Genomic DNA, 17,257 nt, shown 5'->3' on the forward strand with positions numbered 1-17,257 from the left:
AGGGATGTGGATTGCCTTTTTTTTTTTTTTTTTGTTGCACTAATGATTCTTTTCTTTCCATTGATCTTGTGGCTATTCTTTCTCCACGGCACTATTTCTGAACCATACAGTAGCTACAGCAGCAGCTGGTAGGGAGTAAGGAATAAAATGTTTTGCCTAAGTGAATTGGCTGGTTGGTTTGTGGTTGTCTTCTGAAGACATTAAAGTGATTTTCAGTATATGGGGATTGTCCAGTTTGACAAGAGTTTCCTCATTGCTTGCCATACATAAATGCTGCTTAGCTCTGGTTTTTCAGCTGCACAAGTTTGTGACACTTCCACAAAATGTCCTAGAATTTGATTTTTGTCCCAGTGGATCCAGTATAAAAATAGCTACTAACTAATTCCTTCTGCTTTATCAGTAGACATTAATTCCCTCAAGTTTAGTAGTTTTAGTATTTCCTTGTGAGGATATTAACATTTCATGAGATGTGCAGAAGAATTGGAGAGGTGTATAGGTCCATTGCATAAGAGACCTCCCAGGACTGGGGGTTATACAGAGTCCATTGCAAGAGCAAGAAATGTTCCTACAAATTCCTGTGGTGCTGGTCAGCAAATCCACTCCGTGTCCCCTTTGCTGTCCACCTCCTCCCCGAGGGGATGGCAGTGCTTATGATCAATGATGTGTCCTGCTTTTCCCCAGCCTGCTGGTGTCTCCTTGTCTCAGCTGTCCCATGGCTTTGTCAGCACAGGCAGCTATTCAGTGCTTGGACAATTATGGGATGCTCGCTGGCCTCATTCTGCCAGGCCTTGCCCGAGCTCCCTGGGAAGAGGGAATTTGGGGAAAGCTGTTCCACTGCACTGCAGCTGCAGCAGGACTGCATGGGGCTTCTCATGAGGGACTGCACTTTCTGCAGCTGAAGCAGTTGCACAATTTAATAATCTGCTTGTTTCAGGGTTGCAAATAACTATTTCAAAAGAGCAGCGTTCTGAGTCATCTTCTATACTGCATCCTTCTCCAAACTTGCTTTTTTTGCCTGTGTTAATAAATATAAAGCTTCTGAGGACTGAAGGTGCACATATGCACAGTAAAAGCATCTGACCTAGAGTAATTGTCTTCCTTCTCTCTCTGATTATTTCATCTATCAGCCTTTGCAGTTGGTGTGATTGAAGTCTAAAGCTTTTTATGGCAAATTCATTTCTGCATAGAGTCTCTCATGGTACTTTTCAGACTGTAGTGATCACTGCAATCCCATTAAATTGCAATTAGGTTGTTGGAAACACAGACAAATATTACCTCCTGTATTACCTATCAAGTAAATGAAGGGAAGAAATGAAAAATTGCCCTTAATCACGTGTTTCTTCAAGTTTATCACCATCTATGATTAGTATATTTGAAAGAATTTTTTAACATCCCTTTCAAATGTTGGTTGATGGGATTTAAGGCCATTCCTGTGGTGCATGGGTTTTCCAGGGTAAGTTAGGAAGATATTCTGGCATCAGAAATGCAAGAAACATGGCTTTTCCACATCCACCTATTGTGTATCCTGTACTAGAGCTTTTGTCCCTACCACAGGAGTGGTAAAAGAAAAAAGGCAGTTCAAGTCCTCCTTCCCTTCCCTTGCTCACTGGCAGGTTTTATAGTTGCTGGAGGGCCAGTGCCTGTGTCCCACTGGAATGTGGTGCCTGTGGAGCAGTGCCTGAGCCCCTGGGCCACTGGTTCCACTGGCAGGATATTGCCTACTCCTGCCAATTTATGCCGGCCTTTCAATAATTTTTTTTCCAACTTCATGTCAAATGCTTTCATTGCTCCCACAGTATGTTTTGGGGATGTGTGGGGGAAGGAACAATTGTTCTCAGGAATTAAGGTCCTCTTCCATCAAGTCTTTCCTTTTGATGGAGCTGGGCATTCATTGCTCCAGTGTGGAATGCATTTGGGACCAGTCTGTGATGTGCTTTTGTTGCCCACAAATGCTGCATGGTTGCTTAAAGATTTTAGTGCTGTGACTTCAGTTGTTTTGTGTGTCACCTTGTCTTTTGTGTTCTAGTCACTGCTCTATTAAGCAGTGGCTGCTCATCAACAATCTAATTAGAAGGACTTATGGTAAGGATGGGGAAAAACCAAGAATAAAAAGAATGTTTTCAGGGGGGAAGGTTTTCAGCAGTATAATTAGACAAAGGTTCAGTGAATAAGGGAATTTTAAAGCTGAAGGCAAATACCTTTTCTACTGATAATTATTATTGAGGTCACTAGGGATAAGGTAAAGAATGAGAGCACCAGAGTTTTGGGGCAGCAATTTCCTTTCTCTTTCCTTTGTGCTTAATTCTTTTTTATTACAAAATCTGCAATCATAAACTTCTTGTATTTCCTACAGTACACTATGAAAACAAACATGCAGAAATAAAACAAGAAAACTCCCCAATTTTCTAGCTTGTTAAAGTAGCATATGGTTCAGCTTTTAGTCAAGAAATGTTACAAGATCCCTAATACCAAACAGTGCATGAAGAATTATATGAAGTCCTTGTATTTGTAAAGCTGCTTTGAGGTTGAATAAAGCCAAGAGTATCTCTCTTTCATTGCTGCAATGAGTTCTTTATGACAAAATCTCATTTGTGAGAGTAACCTGGTCTTGCAGAAAGTATCCCTGACCATGGCAGGGGGTTTGGAACTAGATGATCTTTAAGGTCCCTTCCAACATAAACCATTCTATGATTCTGTATTCTAGAAACTCAAAGAAATAAAAGTGATTGATTTTTGTTGTTCTTCTTTGCAGTGCCTCCAAAGCCAATTCATCTGCAGAAGGCAACATACCAAACCCCTAGGCATAAAGCTTTAACAAATCAGAAACCAAGAATGGAGGAAGATACACCTGCTGCTGTTTCTAGTGTCACAAAGGAAAAGTCCAGTAAAGTGTCAGATCTCATCAACCGTTTTGAGGGAGGCAGGTATGTGATAGAATTTGATTTGGTTTGTAATTCTGTTTGTTGAGGGGGGATTATTGGAACTTGAAGCTGTTGATGCCTTGTGAAGGCTGACCTAGAACAGAGGCTAGATGGGGTTAAAGAATAAAGTAGGGATTTATTAGAAGGCCTCAATGGATACACCTTGGGCAGCACAAGAGCCCGGCGAGGGCTGCACCCAAGATGAACCCAAAATGGTCCCCAAAAATGCACAGGGTCTCACACTTTTATAAGTTCTGGTCCATTTGCATATTGGAGTTAATTGTCCAATTAGAGCTTCAGCTAATGAAGCCCCTTCTTCTTGTTTTCCTCTCTTCAGTCCACATTGTTTCTGCTCTTGGGCCTGAAATTTGAATCATTTGTCCTTGGTCCCAGGCTAGAGAGGGAATTGTTTTGTCTATCTACTCTGTGAAGAGAGCAAGAGAGCTCACCATACCCTAATATGAAGCTCAGAACTACACACCAAAACAGTACAGAATCTGAAAAATATAACATCTGAAACCTGAGGCATCACTGTGAGGAAGAACATTGGTACTGTGGTAGAGCTCACTCCTATCCCTGCTAAAGGACTTGATGGCAAAACTGCATGTGTTTTGAAATAGTGAGAGCCAGTTGTATATTTGGCTTAACAAGGTGTGTTTTTTCATAAGGCTTTTTCGTTATTCCTAATTTTCCTTTAAAGAAAAAAAAAAAGAAACCTGCAGTATTTTAAAAACAACCTGAAAAATGTCAGCAATTTGAAATAAGTTTAATATTGAAGCTAATATTAAATACTTTTTTTCTTGAAGGAGAAAAAAAATACTTTTATGAGCAAATAGAAAAACCTGAAATACTGGTTTTAATTTCATACTGTCTTAACTTCTTCAATTGTTCATGTGAAGAGGGTGAACTCTACAAATTGTTTGTAGTGGTATGGCATACATTCCCTAAATGTATGGCTTGCTTTGTAGTACTTGGTGATTTTGGTGCAAAAAAATCATTGTTCTTGAGTTTATGGGTTCTGTGGTTTATGGGAAACATTTGGAACTTTGGGAAAAAAGAACCACAGGCAACATTGCTTTCACAAAATGATGTTTCTTGGGTGACTTTAATTAGATGCACATGATGCATCTCTAAGTAAAGGCATTATAAGCTCTGAAACAGAAGTTTCAAATACATCTGCTCTGTATGAAGAGAGTGACTTTCCAGAAAGCCCATGACAGAGGAACAGCTCAAGAAACTGTCCAGTGACAGTTGTGCATTGCCAGTTTTGGATGTGGTTTTTTCATGTTCCCTTGGGACATGAAATCCTTTGGATCTCAGAAGGGATGCCCCCTGTGGGAGTGAATGAATGATGCACAACAGAGTACATGAATGCATGACCTGCTGTGGAGCCAGAGTTAAAAAGGCTTTCATTGAAAGAATTTCCCCTCAAGATGGGTGAAATTTTAATCCTTTATATGGAAGCAGCTGAGCATTGCAAAAGTATGTTTGTCCATTGGAATAGAAATAATTTCAGAGCTTCATCTGCAAGAAACTTCTGTCATTAGGCAGAGACTTGCACTTGGTGATGACAGGTTCTCAGAGATGGGAAAACAAGATTACTGCAGCACTGGAGGTGCTGTGAAGTCTTTTAGCACCAGTCTCTAATCCTGCTATCACTCTTTTTTCCAGTCTTCCTCCAAAGCATCACCCAGCTTTTAAACAGTGCAGTATCCTTAAAAAAAATAAAATTATCTTTTCTGAAAGAAAACTCTTCAGGTTTGTTGTGCCCTGCAGCACTGAGCCTTACATTTCTTCCTCCTAGACCTGCCTGCTGTGCTGTGCAGGAACTTCTTCCATATTATGCAATCAAAGGAAACTAGAAAGAAAGAAATAAAACTTTCTTGTTGATAGACCTTCACAAGTAGGGACATTTTGCGAACTATGGGAAGCTGAGTTGTTTTTGGGCAGCATAATTTATTAGGTACACCAGTAATACCTGTCCAGTGACTAAATTCTACTCAAGTCTATGATCTCTGCTTGTGAGAAACTTTTATGATTAGCATGCTGGGTTCTGGATTATCCTGCTTTGGCAGTGGAGGTAATTCTTGGTTTTTTGAATGAGCTCAAACCCACAAAATATGTCTTCTGTGAAGCTGAACTTCAGTTTAATTAAGGATCTTGAAATGGCTGTGTTCATGAACTGCAAACTGTGATTGTCAACTATAATAACTTATTTTCATTAGTCTGTACAGCCCACAAGCTTGTAGGCATGTCAGAAGGTTAATTAAACCTCTTTGTGCAGGCAACTGAAAAACATATATTAGATTTATCCTGGAGTTAATTTTATTTAATAAAAAAAATAGTCTTTACATAACTAAAGAAAAAGTGATTTAAACTTTTTTTTGTTTTATGATGGAAGAAGATAAAGCTAGTGTAAGTTATTTTTGATCTGTGTGCACAAAAGTGCAGAATATGTTTGCAAAATTTGTGTAAAGTATCCTATAAATAAGGAGTAAAAGTAAAGTTTGTAAGCAGTTTTCATCCTTCCAGAAGATGGAAGTCCACACCAGGAATAGTTAGAGGACAGTCAGGAACAAGAGATTATATGTTTAAAGCAGAGACAAATTTTGCAGAAAAAAGATCTTCAGAAAAGATGCAGCATGAAAAAAAGGACATTGCTAACTTAGGAAACTGGAAGAGAAATGAGAAAAAAATGTAAAGGTCCTCATATAATAAATATTCTGAACTAAGGAAAGGGATGCTAAATGTTCTTGATTGATTTTGTTTGATTAATTTGTAATAATTAAAGAGCTGTTAGGGAATGGGCTATTTGTTAGTTTAAGCAGTGGACTAAGACTTGGGAAACCACAAGCCTTGCTCCATTTCTGCCAAAAACCTTCTGGGACACTTTGGGCAAGTTGCTTCATCTACCAGTTTCTTGGTTTCCTGCTCTGTTTCTTGGAGCTAAGAATAGAAAAATTTAGATTGCAAAAGATGACTGAATCCAACTGTTAACCCAGCACTGCCAAACCACTAAACCCCGTCTTCAAGTGCCACATCTTCACATCTTTTAAATACCTCCAGGGATGGTGGCTTGAAGTCTTTGCTGGACCCCCTGTTCCTGTTGCCATGATATTTTCTGAATAATCCTTTCCTTAGGATTTTTTCTCCTGAGAGGCCTCAGGAACAAAATGTAAACAATGGTTATCTGCTGCTGTGGAATGCAACAGGTGGATCTGTGATTGGTCTCATGTGGTTGTTTCTAATTAATGGCCAATCACAGTCCAGCTGTCTGGACTGTCTCGGTCAGTCACAGGATTTTGTTATCATTCCTTTTCTATTCTTAGCTAGCCTTCTGATGAAATCCTTTCTTCTATTCTTTTAGTATAGTTTTAATATAATATATATAATAAAATAATAAATCAGCCTTTTGAAACATGGAGTCAACATTCTCATCTCTTCCCTCATCCTGGGACCCCTACAAACACCACAACATGTTCCAATGCCTGATAACCTTTTCAGTGGAGAGTTTTTTCCAAATATCCAATATAAATCTCCCACACACATGGGATTCAGGACACACAGGGATGCAATAGCTCATAATGGGCAGAGGTCTGGGTTTTTGGCAAGAGAAGCTTGTTTGTAAGTGTTTTGTTGCATTTCAGGTCTCAGAACTTCCTAATATTAACACAGGAAAAAAAGATTTTTTGGGAGAAATTGGTTATATGGTGCACTTCTCCTATTTCCCATACCAGGATTTTCAATAAGTCCATATTTAACTCTCCTCTCATCAATGCTTTGTTTGCTTGGTGTTTTTAGCTCACTGAACCCTAGCGATTTCAAGAAAGATCCCTCCGTTCTCCACATCACTAAATCTCAAGGAAGATATGGGTCCACACCATCACCTCAGCCAAAACTCCCCTCCCAGCACTCACTACAGACACAGGGAACCAGTAACACTGACAGAACTCAGGTTGCACAGCTGCCCACGGCCAACGGCGTGGCGGCGCAGGAGGAAGAGGAGCGGCGATCGCCGGAGCGCGGCTCGGCCGCATCCACCCCGCTCCCGGCCGGTGCCACGGACAGCAGCTTGACAAACGGGGAAGGAGAAAGCACCCACACAGAGTCCCTGCCAAGTGTGGCTGCCTGTGAGGAGCAGATGCTCAACAGCTGCCACAGGACTCCCAGCAGTGACACGCTGCTCCCACCCGAAAATGAAACTCTAGGAATTGATGCTGATGTCAAGGAAGAGCCGGCTGAGGAAAGCAGTAAACAAGATCAACCTGTAGAAATAAAGGTAAGGAGAGAAATGCTTTCATTCCTGATATAGCGCTACTTTTTGTATTTTCTCTAGGTTTTTATGTACAAAAATAGGCTTCCAGGAGCAGGTCAGAAATTGAAAATATTTTGGTTATTTTCCCTCTGAAAAAAGATGAGAAAAAAATCTTGCTTGCCTTTTCCCACACTCTCCTCTCCTTTGCTTTTCTCCTCATCCCCTTGGCTCTTTCCCCATTAGTTATCTGAGGTTTAAAAAAAAGTGAAACTCAAACATGTGTGCCTGTTTAGCACCATGCTTCAGCTGTGCTAGCCTACAAGGGACACATGTTAGTGGTGTATATGAAATAAAATGCCATGTGCAGTAAACTGTCATGACAGAGCTTCAGGCAGAAGAGTTGTGTGAATCCCTAACTTGGATGTAGTTGTCAAGTCAAAGCTGGAAAGGCAGTGGCAGTCTGCTAGTGATCAGATAGATGCAATGTTCAGGGTATACTAAATACATGACTTTTTACCAAGGAGAACTTATATCATGATGAATTTGAGCTCCCTTGTGAGGAAGAATTTAAATGCTTAAGTGAAGTAAGTGGGTGGAAGGAAACCTGTCTTGGGAAATTAATTGCTGGAAAATGGTGCATACTTTTCACTTGTGAAAGTTGACTTGTGAGTTTGCCTCCTTTTACCAGAGCAGTAAATGTGATTAACAGTTCTGGTCCAGCCATCCCCTGTTTGGCAGGGGGAGCTTGCCCAGCCTGCCCAGCCTTCCTTTTCACCCCAGAGCCAACCAGCTGATGCTGGAAAAGCTCCTCACTGCTGGTCAGGTGTGCACCTGCAGCAGCTCACTGCAGCCCTTGAGTTTGGTTAGCTGGGGGTCACATACATACATGCCTGGAGGTAAATTTTGTAATTCTGTGAGTGGGAAAGGTGGATGAAATATCCTAGGTAATGATAAGAAAATGATGGGCTGTGTGGTTTTCTTCTTTTTTTTAGGGGTTGTTTTTTTTTTTCTGTAATGTTTTTTTTCCAGTAATGAGTGGATGTTATGATCCCCACCTAAGCATAAGCCTGGGTACAGTCCAAGGCACTTTTGGCCTGCCACACCTGTGATAATGTTTCTGTCTCCTGTTGGGTAATGCCTGTTTCCCCTCTCTGTGCCTATGAAGTGCTGAATTCTCAGTGGGCAACGATGTAAAGCTTGAATCCAAGTCACGCAGTAAGGTGCTGGGAGCATTTTCAAGAAAAAAAGCTGAAAAGGGAAGCAATTCTGTTTTTAAGTTCAGGAAGGAACTGGGCAAATGCTAATGGCAGCAACCTCATTAAAACCTGTCTTTGAGCTGCTGGGACCAGCACATGTGATGTGTCTTACATTGACACTGAGTCAGCTTGTGAGGTGTAATGTCAGTGTAACTAGATGTATATTGTTCACTGGTGTTTGAAGGGTACAAAACCAAGACCTAGCCATGCAGGATGACTTTTAAGCTTGCACTGATGCAGAACTGAATCTGTAAAACTGAGCTGGGTCACAGCAACCCTTCCTGAGATACCTTGTGCAACAAGGACTTCCCCTTTAGTCTGGTGGAGTTAAGAAGTATGTCTGCCACCCTTTACAGAATCAAACACTGATTTAGTTTAGATTAATGCAACCTGGAGATGGAAATCAGTCCTGTGGTGGTCTAAGTAGCTGCTGCCATGCTGTCTGAATTAGGAGAAGGATGATGAGCACCAGGAGAGTTCCGGTGGAGCTTTAAGCTGTTTCTGTGTTCAAGCACACACTGGTAAGAAGTAAGAGCATTAGACAATCTGTGATTTTGCTAAATGCCTACTTAGTCATTATAGAATATTAAAACTGGGATGCAGTCCAGTTGAAGTTGTTCCACACAGGATAACAGCACTCTCCTGCCCTTTTGATTAAAAATGTAAGTACAGTTGAATAAAAGCAAAAGGAGCAGATGCATGTGAGTCATAATCAAACTTTGAGTCTGATATATGTATTTTGATGCTGATGCAAAGTATCTTGTCTCTTGCATGTCATGTTTCTTAGTTCAGGAAAGAGCAGAAAGTGGTGCTCTCCCTCTTTGTAAATGTGTACATGTGCTGTAGAAGTAATCCTAAATCCACAGCTGGAAGGGGTGAATTAAATTGGCAACTGGTGCAAAACCAATGCAGAAATTACTTTTTGGACTTGGAAAAGAAGGCTTGTTTTGAAACAGTGTTGCTCTTACAATTATTCCTCTCCCTCTCCCCCCAGTCACTGTAGATCTTACTAAAGACAGATTATTGCACGTTCTGGAAAAAGTTGAGCAAAACTTATTATATTTGGCAGTGATCTGAAACAATTTCCCCAAACAGCCAGAGTAGAGTATCCTTTATTTCTCTTATTTACTGAATTAGTTTGCAGGTAATGAAACACAATCATAACAAGCAAAAAGACAATTAAAAGTTAAAACTTTCCTGCCTTGCAGCAGAAACACCTCCTGTCATAAGAATTGGTTTGTGTAAACTGCGGAGGCTGAATAGTACAAGAACATCTCAATCAATTAACTTCCTGAATAACATCTTGTGGGGAATCTGCTGCTGCAGCTAACTGAGGACAAGAGGACAAATGTGTCAGTGTTTGCTGTGGGACTGGTAGGAAATAGGGATATAGACTGCCTGCATGCCACAGATGGGGAGAATCCACTGAACATCTTTTAATCAAGTCCTTATAGGATGTCTTCTTTTAATGATAGTGCTGGGGGCTCTGATGTTTCAGATGCAGAAACCTGGTGTAGATACTGGATTTCTAAATGTAAACTTTCACAAGTTTAACCAGGGTAAAATTTTTGGTTTTGCAAAGTTAATTCTCTGCCAAGAAATGTTTTGCTGTTGAAAGACTTGAGAGGTTCTACCAGCTTGTTGATTCTACAGTTTTTGGTCTTCTTTGGGAATAGTACAGGGAGCAAAGGTGTGTCTCTTCAGCAACCAATATGAATGCATAAATCTTCTTGTGAACAGTCACTACTTTAGGGATACCAAAATTTTCCTGCTTTCTTGGTTGCTGTGCAAGAAGCAAGTACAGCCTAATTTAAATTTTATTTCTTCATACTCTACTTCTCTCACCCTGTCTGTGTTGTTTAATATATTCCTTCAAATCCCTCGGGGCAAGGGCTATGCCTGAGTAAGAGTGAATCATATACATCACTGTCATGTTGGCAGGTACAGTTTTCTTGACAGGAGATGGCTCCTGTTTGGTTTGGATAATAAGAAAGTTAATACTTTCACCAGCATTTTTCACACCTCTTCTTACTTTCAGAGTTCAAAATCACTTACTTTAATTTTTTTCTTGCATAGTAATATAATTATTCTAAGGATGTGCAGCTTTGTAATAAATTACAGCTGACAAATTTACTGTAAGCATTGGATAGAGATTCAGGTTTGCAGTCCCTGCTGATGCAACTCTTGGTCTCTCACACTGCTGATATTTTGCTCCAGGGATGAAATAATGTACCTGTGTAATGTAAATGTTCTCTATATAGCACACTAGCCATTTCTGCTTGGTTTTATATGTTGAGTTGCCACGTGTTATGGATTGTCACAGAAGTTTAAAATGTTCCTTGAAATAATCGTTCCTTGAAGTTTCCCCCAACAGCACCCCCTGCTTCCCCACTGAGGACACGATGAAAGAAAAGCAGTAGTAGAGTTTTCTGCTATTTTGCACTGATCTGACCCTGTAGGTGTGTGTTCTTAAGCTGGAATAGGAACACGCCACAGTGATTAAAATATAACTCATCTGTGATGTGCATCTTTCCCCCACACAGAAGATCCCTCTGTCAGGTTGTGCAATTGATGTAGAAAGGAGGTGCAGGTTCAAGAATTAAGATGATGTCTAAGGTTGATACTGAGAGGATTGGAAATCTGGGCTCAGCTCGTTTTATGTGATTTTTTTTTTTGCGTTTGTTATGCATGATTTTCCCTCTCTTAATTAGTTCAAGTAACCTTCTAAAAACTATGGATTGCTTCTATAGCACTGCTTCAGGGAGAAAGTGGGGTTCTGGGGTGAGAAAAAATAAAATAAAATTACTGAGGAACCAGTAACCTCCATGGTTTTGTGCCTCAAGTCCACGTGAGAGATCTTTTGTAAATGGCTGCACTAAGCAGCAAGCTGTAGCTGTATTAGCTAATCCTCCAGCTCCCTGCCATGTCTCTTGACAGCACTTAAAACACTGTTCTGCAGGTTACTGTGGTTGCTATGCTGATTTAAACAGATTTAATGAACAGCTTTGAAGTCACTATTGAAAGCCTGTTTTTAGGGAGGAGGTTTGCCGTGTAGCAGTGCAACTGTGAACACTGCAGATTAGAACTGAAATACGTTGAAATTTGGAATACCTATTGAATACCAAAATGGGGAAAAAATGCGCTGAACTGCTTTAAATATAAGACTGTACTTTAATATTCAGTATTCTTCACACAATTTTTGTAAAGGTACTTGCAAATGTTTCTCATAGCCTTGTGGGAAGCAGTGTGCGGCTTGAAATCAGAAACCACTCAAGCTCTGCTCTTTATTTTTTGTTTATGAAGAATTTTTATGGTTTGTCTAGCAATTACCAGTTTCCCATAAGTACTGTGATAATACTGCCATTTATTTCAGGAAGACTCTGATGTCGTTAGATGTGAACAGACTATCACTAGATCTGGAGAAAGAACCTTGTAATGGAAGTGTCAGTTTGTTGAGCCTGACACTTGCAAGCCTGAGGCATTTCCCTAATGTTTTGACATTGTAGAAGGCTGTCCTTTCATTGTTTGCTGTGGAGTAATTCTGCCCAGCAACTTACAATTACATATTCTAACATATTTAGTTTAATATTGAAAATTGAGTGAATGTTTTAAGTTTCTGTTCAGCAGAAGAATCAGAAATATATTTTGCAGAATAAAATATTTTATAATGAAAACTTCCCTTAAAATGCAAAAAATACTTCCATAAAGACTTAATGAAGGAGTCCTCTAATTGCAGTCAATAATTATTCAGCAATGAATGTATTGGTGAACATAAAACATCTTGTACCACATTTTTCAATAATTTTGCTGTGCAAAGAACGTACAGTTCAAATAAGTTCTGGAATGGGGCGGGGGTGGGCACTGAGTGCTCCCATCTGTTCCCTCTTACTCTGTAAATCAGCTCCTCCAGCTCTGAAAGGTCAGTGGTACTCAGTTACCAGGATGTGAGCTGATCTGTTGAGTAGGGAGTTGGTGCTTTGGCAAAGATCCCTATACAAACTGGAAAATACTACATCTTCTAGGCTTTGAATTTTGCTTCACAATTTGATTTTTAACATTCTCTGGCTTTTGTACGTGTTGATTAAACTGTGAGAAATTATGTATTTTTCAAAGCTGGTGTTTATTACTAAATGTTTAACTTGTAGTTCAGTTTTTGGACTATAGGGTAGTCATATGTATTTTCAAATTTTTTATTATTATTATTAAATTATATTTTCTTCAGTATCCTTAGAGTTGCTCTTCTTTTCTTCCAGGAGACAGATGAGCAGAAACGTCACAAAATTGCCAATGAACTTCTGCAAACAGAAAAGGCCTACGTGAGCCGACTGGACCTCCTAGATGGGGTATATTTTTCTCAACTTTGCTTTTATTGTGTTGCCTTGAATTCACTCAAATGGCTATGTATAAGTGTGGGTATAAATTACATGAGGTGTGGCATGTTTTTCACAATTTGCTGATTTTCCTGCCAGTCATTTTCTGTTCCCTCACGGTTTTGCCTTTGCTTCTAATTTAAGAGTGCTATAGTTTTAATAAGTATTAGAATTTTGTGGCAATTAATGCAATATGTTCTGTGTGTGGGGATGTCACTTTAAGCAATCATGCTGGTAACCAACAAGGAGGATGGATAAGCATGTTTTGGCTTCCAGTGAATTGGAGTGAATGTTGCAATCACCCACTCATTAGAAAATTACTAAATCCTCCTAATTTGAACCACCCAGTCAGAATTTTTCTTTAGTCCCAAAGAACCTAATGACGTGACAAATTTAGAAGCAGAAGTTACTCTTCCTGCAAGGAAAGGCTTGGACTCTCATGCTTTGTACAATCTAGCTGATATTTCTTAGACGTAAAAGTCTGTGCTTGAGAATTTTCCTTCCGAAGTCTTGTTTGCTTTCCACATGACACATGACACTTTACTTGGGTGCCTCTAGCTTTGCATTGCCTTACTACAGCATATTTTTCTCAGACTCTACAGTTTAAATTTCTCAGATTCAGTGCAGAATTTTTGTACAAACAGTTGATGAAAAGTAAAAAGTCTCAACTGATACAATAATTGTTCAGGCTGCTTGGGGATCTAAGTAATTGTCCTCAAGAAAGTGGATTTACACAGCAGACCTACATTGTGATGGATGTAGGGTAACTTTTAAAAGCCAAAATATTGCAGGGGAAAAAAGTGATTTAGAGAACTTTAAAAATAAAAAAATATGTTTATTTCCTGCATAGATCTTTCTGATGGGTAATGTACAATTATTTTCCTTGATGGCTTTTTAAGTGCATTACTGCTATGTCTGTTTTTCAAATATTAACTGGAGAAAATTCTGAAAAATTAGTTTAAAACACAGCTGCTCAACTACTGCTAATGAGAGGAAAGCAGAAGACTAGGAAGGGACTGTTATATTTCTGAACTTGGTTAGAAAGTTGTGTAATCTTTATGGTCTTCAAAGTAACTTACTGTCCTGTTGGCAATGCAGCAAACTGGGCATATTTTAGAGTGTATGTGGAGAAAAATGTTTTTTTTTTTCTTTTAAGACACTACAGCTGTCTCAGTGGGGATGATCAAAGTTGCTGTCTTCAGTCTCTTTTCTTCTTTTGCAAGTCCTTACCCAGACTTCTGAAGCCTTTTCTAGGGATATACAATCTGTTCAAGCATGGGAGAGGGTGGCAGAGGGACAAGAGCTCTCCAAAAGCACAGTTTTTCTGTGATGTGCATATTAACAGATGCACATTTTGTAGGTGCACCTAGTCAGATTGAGCCCACTGAAAGAGAAAAAAACTATTTATTTTTAAAAGATACTATAGTCCACTCAGAACTGGGTCTCTTCTGTACTTTAAATGATACGTGGGGACCACTCATAGTCTGCCAACTACTTTGATTTCAAAAGGATAAGGGGATACATCATTCAAGGGAATTGGTGAGGCTAATGGTGATCAGACATCATGCTAATTGCAAAGAACAGAAGAGTGGAAAATACTGCTGGAAGACTGGGAAAGCTGAGATGATGTAGCTGTTAAAACAGACAGGATGAAATGTCTGGAGCTGCTCCCAAATGGCACTGCTTCAGCTTGGCTCTCCTTGTGTCAGCCCTGCCTGCAGTGCTCTCCTGCCTTACAAGAACAAAAGGGGGGTGTAAGGGGAAGCTTTTCACTTCCAGAGAGGCAAAGGCAATGAATGAATTAATCACTACCCATCTGTATTATTGAAATATTAATCTTGCCTCAGCTGGAGCGGGAGAGGTGGATAGGTGGTCTTCCATTGGTTAAATATAATAGGCTGATAAGTTTGTGGCTCTTTTTCTGTATTGCAGGTATTCTATTCCAGACTCCTTGAGGAAGCCAACAGAGGTTCATTTCCACCTGAAGTGATTAATAAAATCTTTTCCAACATTTCATCAATAAATGCCTTCCACAGTAAATTCTTACTTCCGGAACTTGAAAAAAGAATGCAAGAATGGTAAGAGGCAATTCACTGGTTAATACACTTCTAAAACTGTGTCTGTAGAAACTTTCTTGCAGGGTTGAGGTAGGGAAAGTATCTTCAAATCAGCTCTCCAGGCCCAGGAGCCACTGTGAGTAAGAGAACATCTGCTCTTCCACTCTTCCTCAGGATCTGACTCAGCAGAGGACTGGCATCATTTGCTCAAAATAAAGGACATGGATCATGAGTAACCTCACTGAAGCCAGTGAGATTGCTCATGATGTTGCTAAATTAGGGGTTCAGACTCAAATTATGTGCTACCTGGTGAATTTATTGTACGGAGTACAAAGTTGAGGTAAATAACACGTATGTGGTTTATGATAATGCTGAAGTACAGTAACCTCTGTTTTTACTGCCTTTTGTAATAATGTGGGAGAGAATCATCTTCTTCTGTGCTTTAGTTTTCTGTTTGAAATTAAAATCCATGCTAGATATATTTCAGGGCCATTTTCACCTCAGCTTTCCTTGACCTCTATTTAGAGCCAGCAAGGATAGAACAGGTGTAAATATACCGTGTGATACTCATGTACAGATGTAGTATCTTTATCCTGCCTTGGTGTGTGTGTGTGTGTGTGATTCTGGACATATTAAAACACAGCCATACACTTTTGGTCTCTTCTATGTAAGTAAAAAAAAAAAAGAAAAGGTCTCAAACCATTGCTGCTTCCCTACCTTCTTTGGGAAAAAGGGTAACCTCATTTAAAAAGAAATTGTAAATACAGTTTCATCCAGTCATTTCCCCTCAGCACTTGTTTGGCTCCTATATTCTATGTTATCTAGAATTTATTATGAGGAATTCAAGTGTTTGTCCATACATAATTTCCAGCTACACTATCATATAGCTCCTTTATTGTCAAAAAACACACCAAGAATGAGGGGAGAAAGACCTTTTTTTGTGATATATATGAAAATCTTAGACCATACAGTGGTGCTTTAGACAGCAGCTGTACATCTTCTGCCTCTGTAAGATGATTCCCCTTTAAATGATGGTTCCTTAAAATAGAATACTTCACATGCACAAACACATGGTACCTCTAGGTAGTCTATAATGCAAGGAAGTAATAAAGTGTAAGCATTGTGAAATATGAGAAGTTCCTTGCAGAATGACTTGAGTAAGTAAAAACTACCCATTTCTTTTAAAAATCTGATAGGAAATAGGAATGCCTGGATAACACTAGAGTGCATGTTCATGAGAAGTGCAGTTTAGATGTTTCAAAAACAGCTCACACCACATTATGGCAGTGCTGTGTAATTTGAAATGAGATTCAAGGTGTAATATTAAAATTCTGCTCTAGACGCTTTATGGAGCACAGAATACGGGTTGCCTTACTTTACATATTTGCAAAATGCTAAACTGCTCACTACTATTGTGTGTATAATTATATGGCTTCAAAGGTTGAAAAGTGCTTTTGCAGATAAGCTTTGACTCTTGGTGCAGAGCTAATAAAGGATATCACAAGGATATTATCTTTTCCAAACTGTGTGAAAACAACCTTTGTGCTGTACCTGAGACAGCCTGTTTAAATGTCCTTGAAACACTGTGCTTTTGGGAGGAGTTAGAATAAAGGGGGCAGTTGAAGACAGCTTTTTCTGATCATTGCTGAAGGTAAAACCTGGGGTAATTTTCTCTCCCCATCACTGGTCTCTGAAATTGTCTGGAATAATAGCTTCTGCCAGATACAGTCTTCTCAGAAGTTCCTCTCATTAGACACAAGAAATTAAGTATGTTCTATGGGTAGCTTTATGTGCTTCTATTATTCTTTATCTTCTAGCAAAGAAAGCTGGATAAAAATTGCTGACTTTTTCTTGAGTTGTGGTTTAAATTGAAAACTTAGAGTAAAAATATGTAAAGCAGATCAAAAGCAATTTCTTTTTTGGAAGAAAAGGCAGTGTGAATCTAAACTTACCAAGTGAAAGTGAAATTGTCTGGTACCTGCATTTTGAATGAGTTGAGCAACAGCTGGAGCTCAATATCTCTTACAACATATGGCTTGAAAACACCAGAACCAGCATTGTTGCAATATATTTCTCATGAAAAGTATGTAACAGAGCACAGCAGTGATCCCATGCCATAGAATCATCAAATGGTTGGGCTTGGAACAGACCTGAAAGAACATCTAATTCCAACTCCCCTTCCATGGGCAGGGAGACCTTTCACTAGGCTATCAAACAAGATAATTAAATACGACACCCTGAGTCTTCTGGACCCAAGGATGACCAGTAGCAGGTACTTGAACATAACATAAGAGCCCTGCATGACTTAGAGACCAACTTCCCACCCTGTCTTGTCCCCTCATTGCCAGCCCCAGCAGCACCCAGCCCTCTGCCAGGTGTTACACAGGAACTCTCTGCC

The 17,257-nt window shown here is 39.5% G+C and overlaps 1 protein-coding gene across 5 annotated transcripts in view; it reads left to right on the plus strand.

The window, feature by feature from the left end:
• The window catches only part of FGD4 (FYVE, RhoGEF and PH domain containing 4), a 106,504-nt gene that overhangs the window by 69,273 nt on the left and 19,974 nt on the right, over positions 1-17,257 (plus strand). For all 5 annotated transcript variants that reach the window (XM_054631984.2, XM_077178315.1, XM_077178317.1 and 2 more), the window contains exons 3-6: positions 2,753-2,924; positions 6,723-7,200; positions 12,686-12,775; positions 14,735-14,880. In XM_054631984.2, the coding sequence (XP_054487959.2) occupies positions 2,833-2,924; positions 6,723-7,200; positions 12,686-12,775; positions 14,735-14,880 (806 nt within the window). In that variant the 5' untranslated portion in view covers positions 2,753-2,832. The remainder of the gene's footprint in view (positions 1-2,752; positions 2,925-6,722; positions 7,201-12,685; positions 12,776-14,734; positions 14,881-17,257) is intronic.

The sequence above is a fragment of the Agelaius phoeniceus genome, chromosome 5, assembly GCF_051311805.1.
Source record: "Agelaius phoeniceus isolate bAgePho1 chromosome 5, bAgePho1.hap1, whole genome shotgun sequence".
Lineage (NCBI taxonomy): Eukaryota > Metazoa > Chordata > Aves > Passeriformes > Icteridae > Agelaius > Agelaius phoeniceus.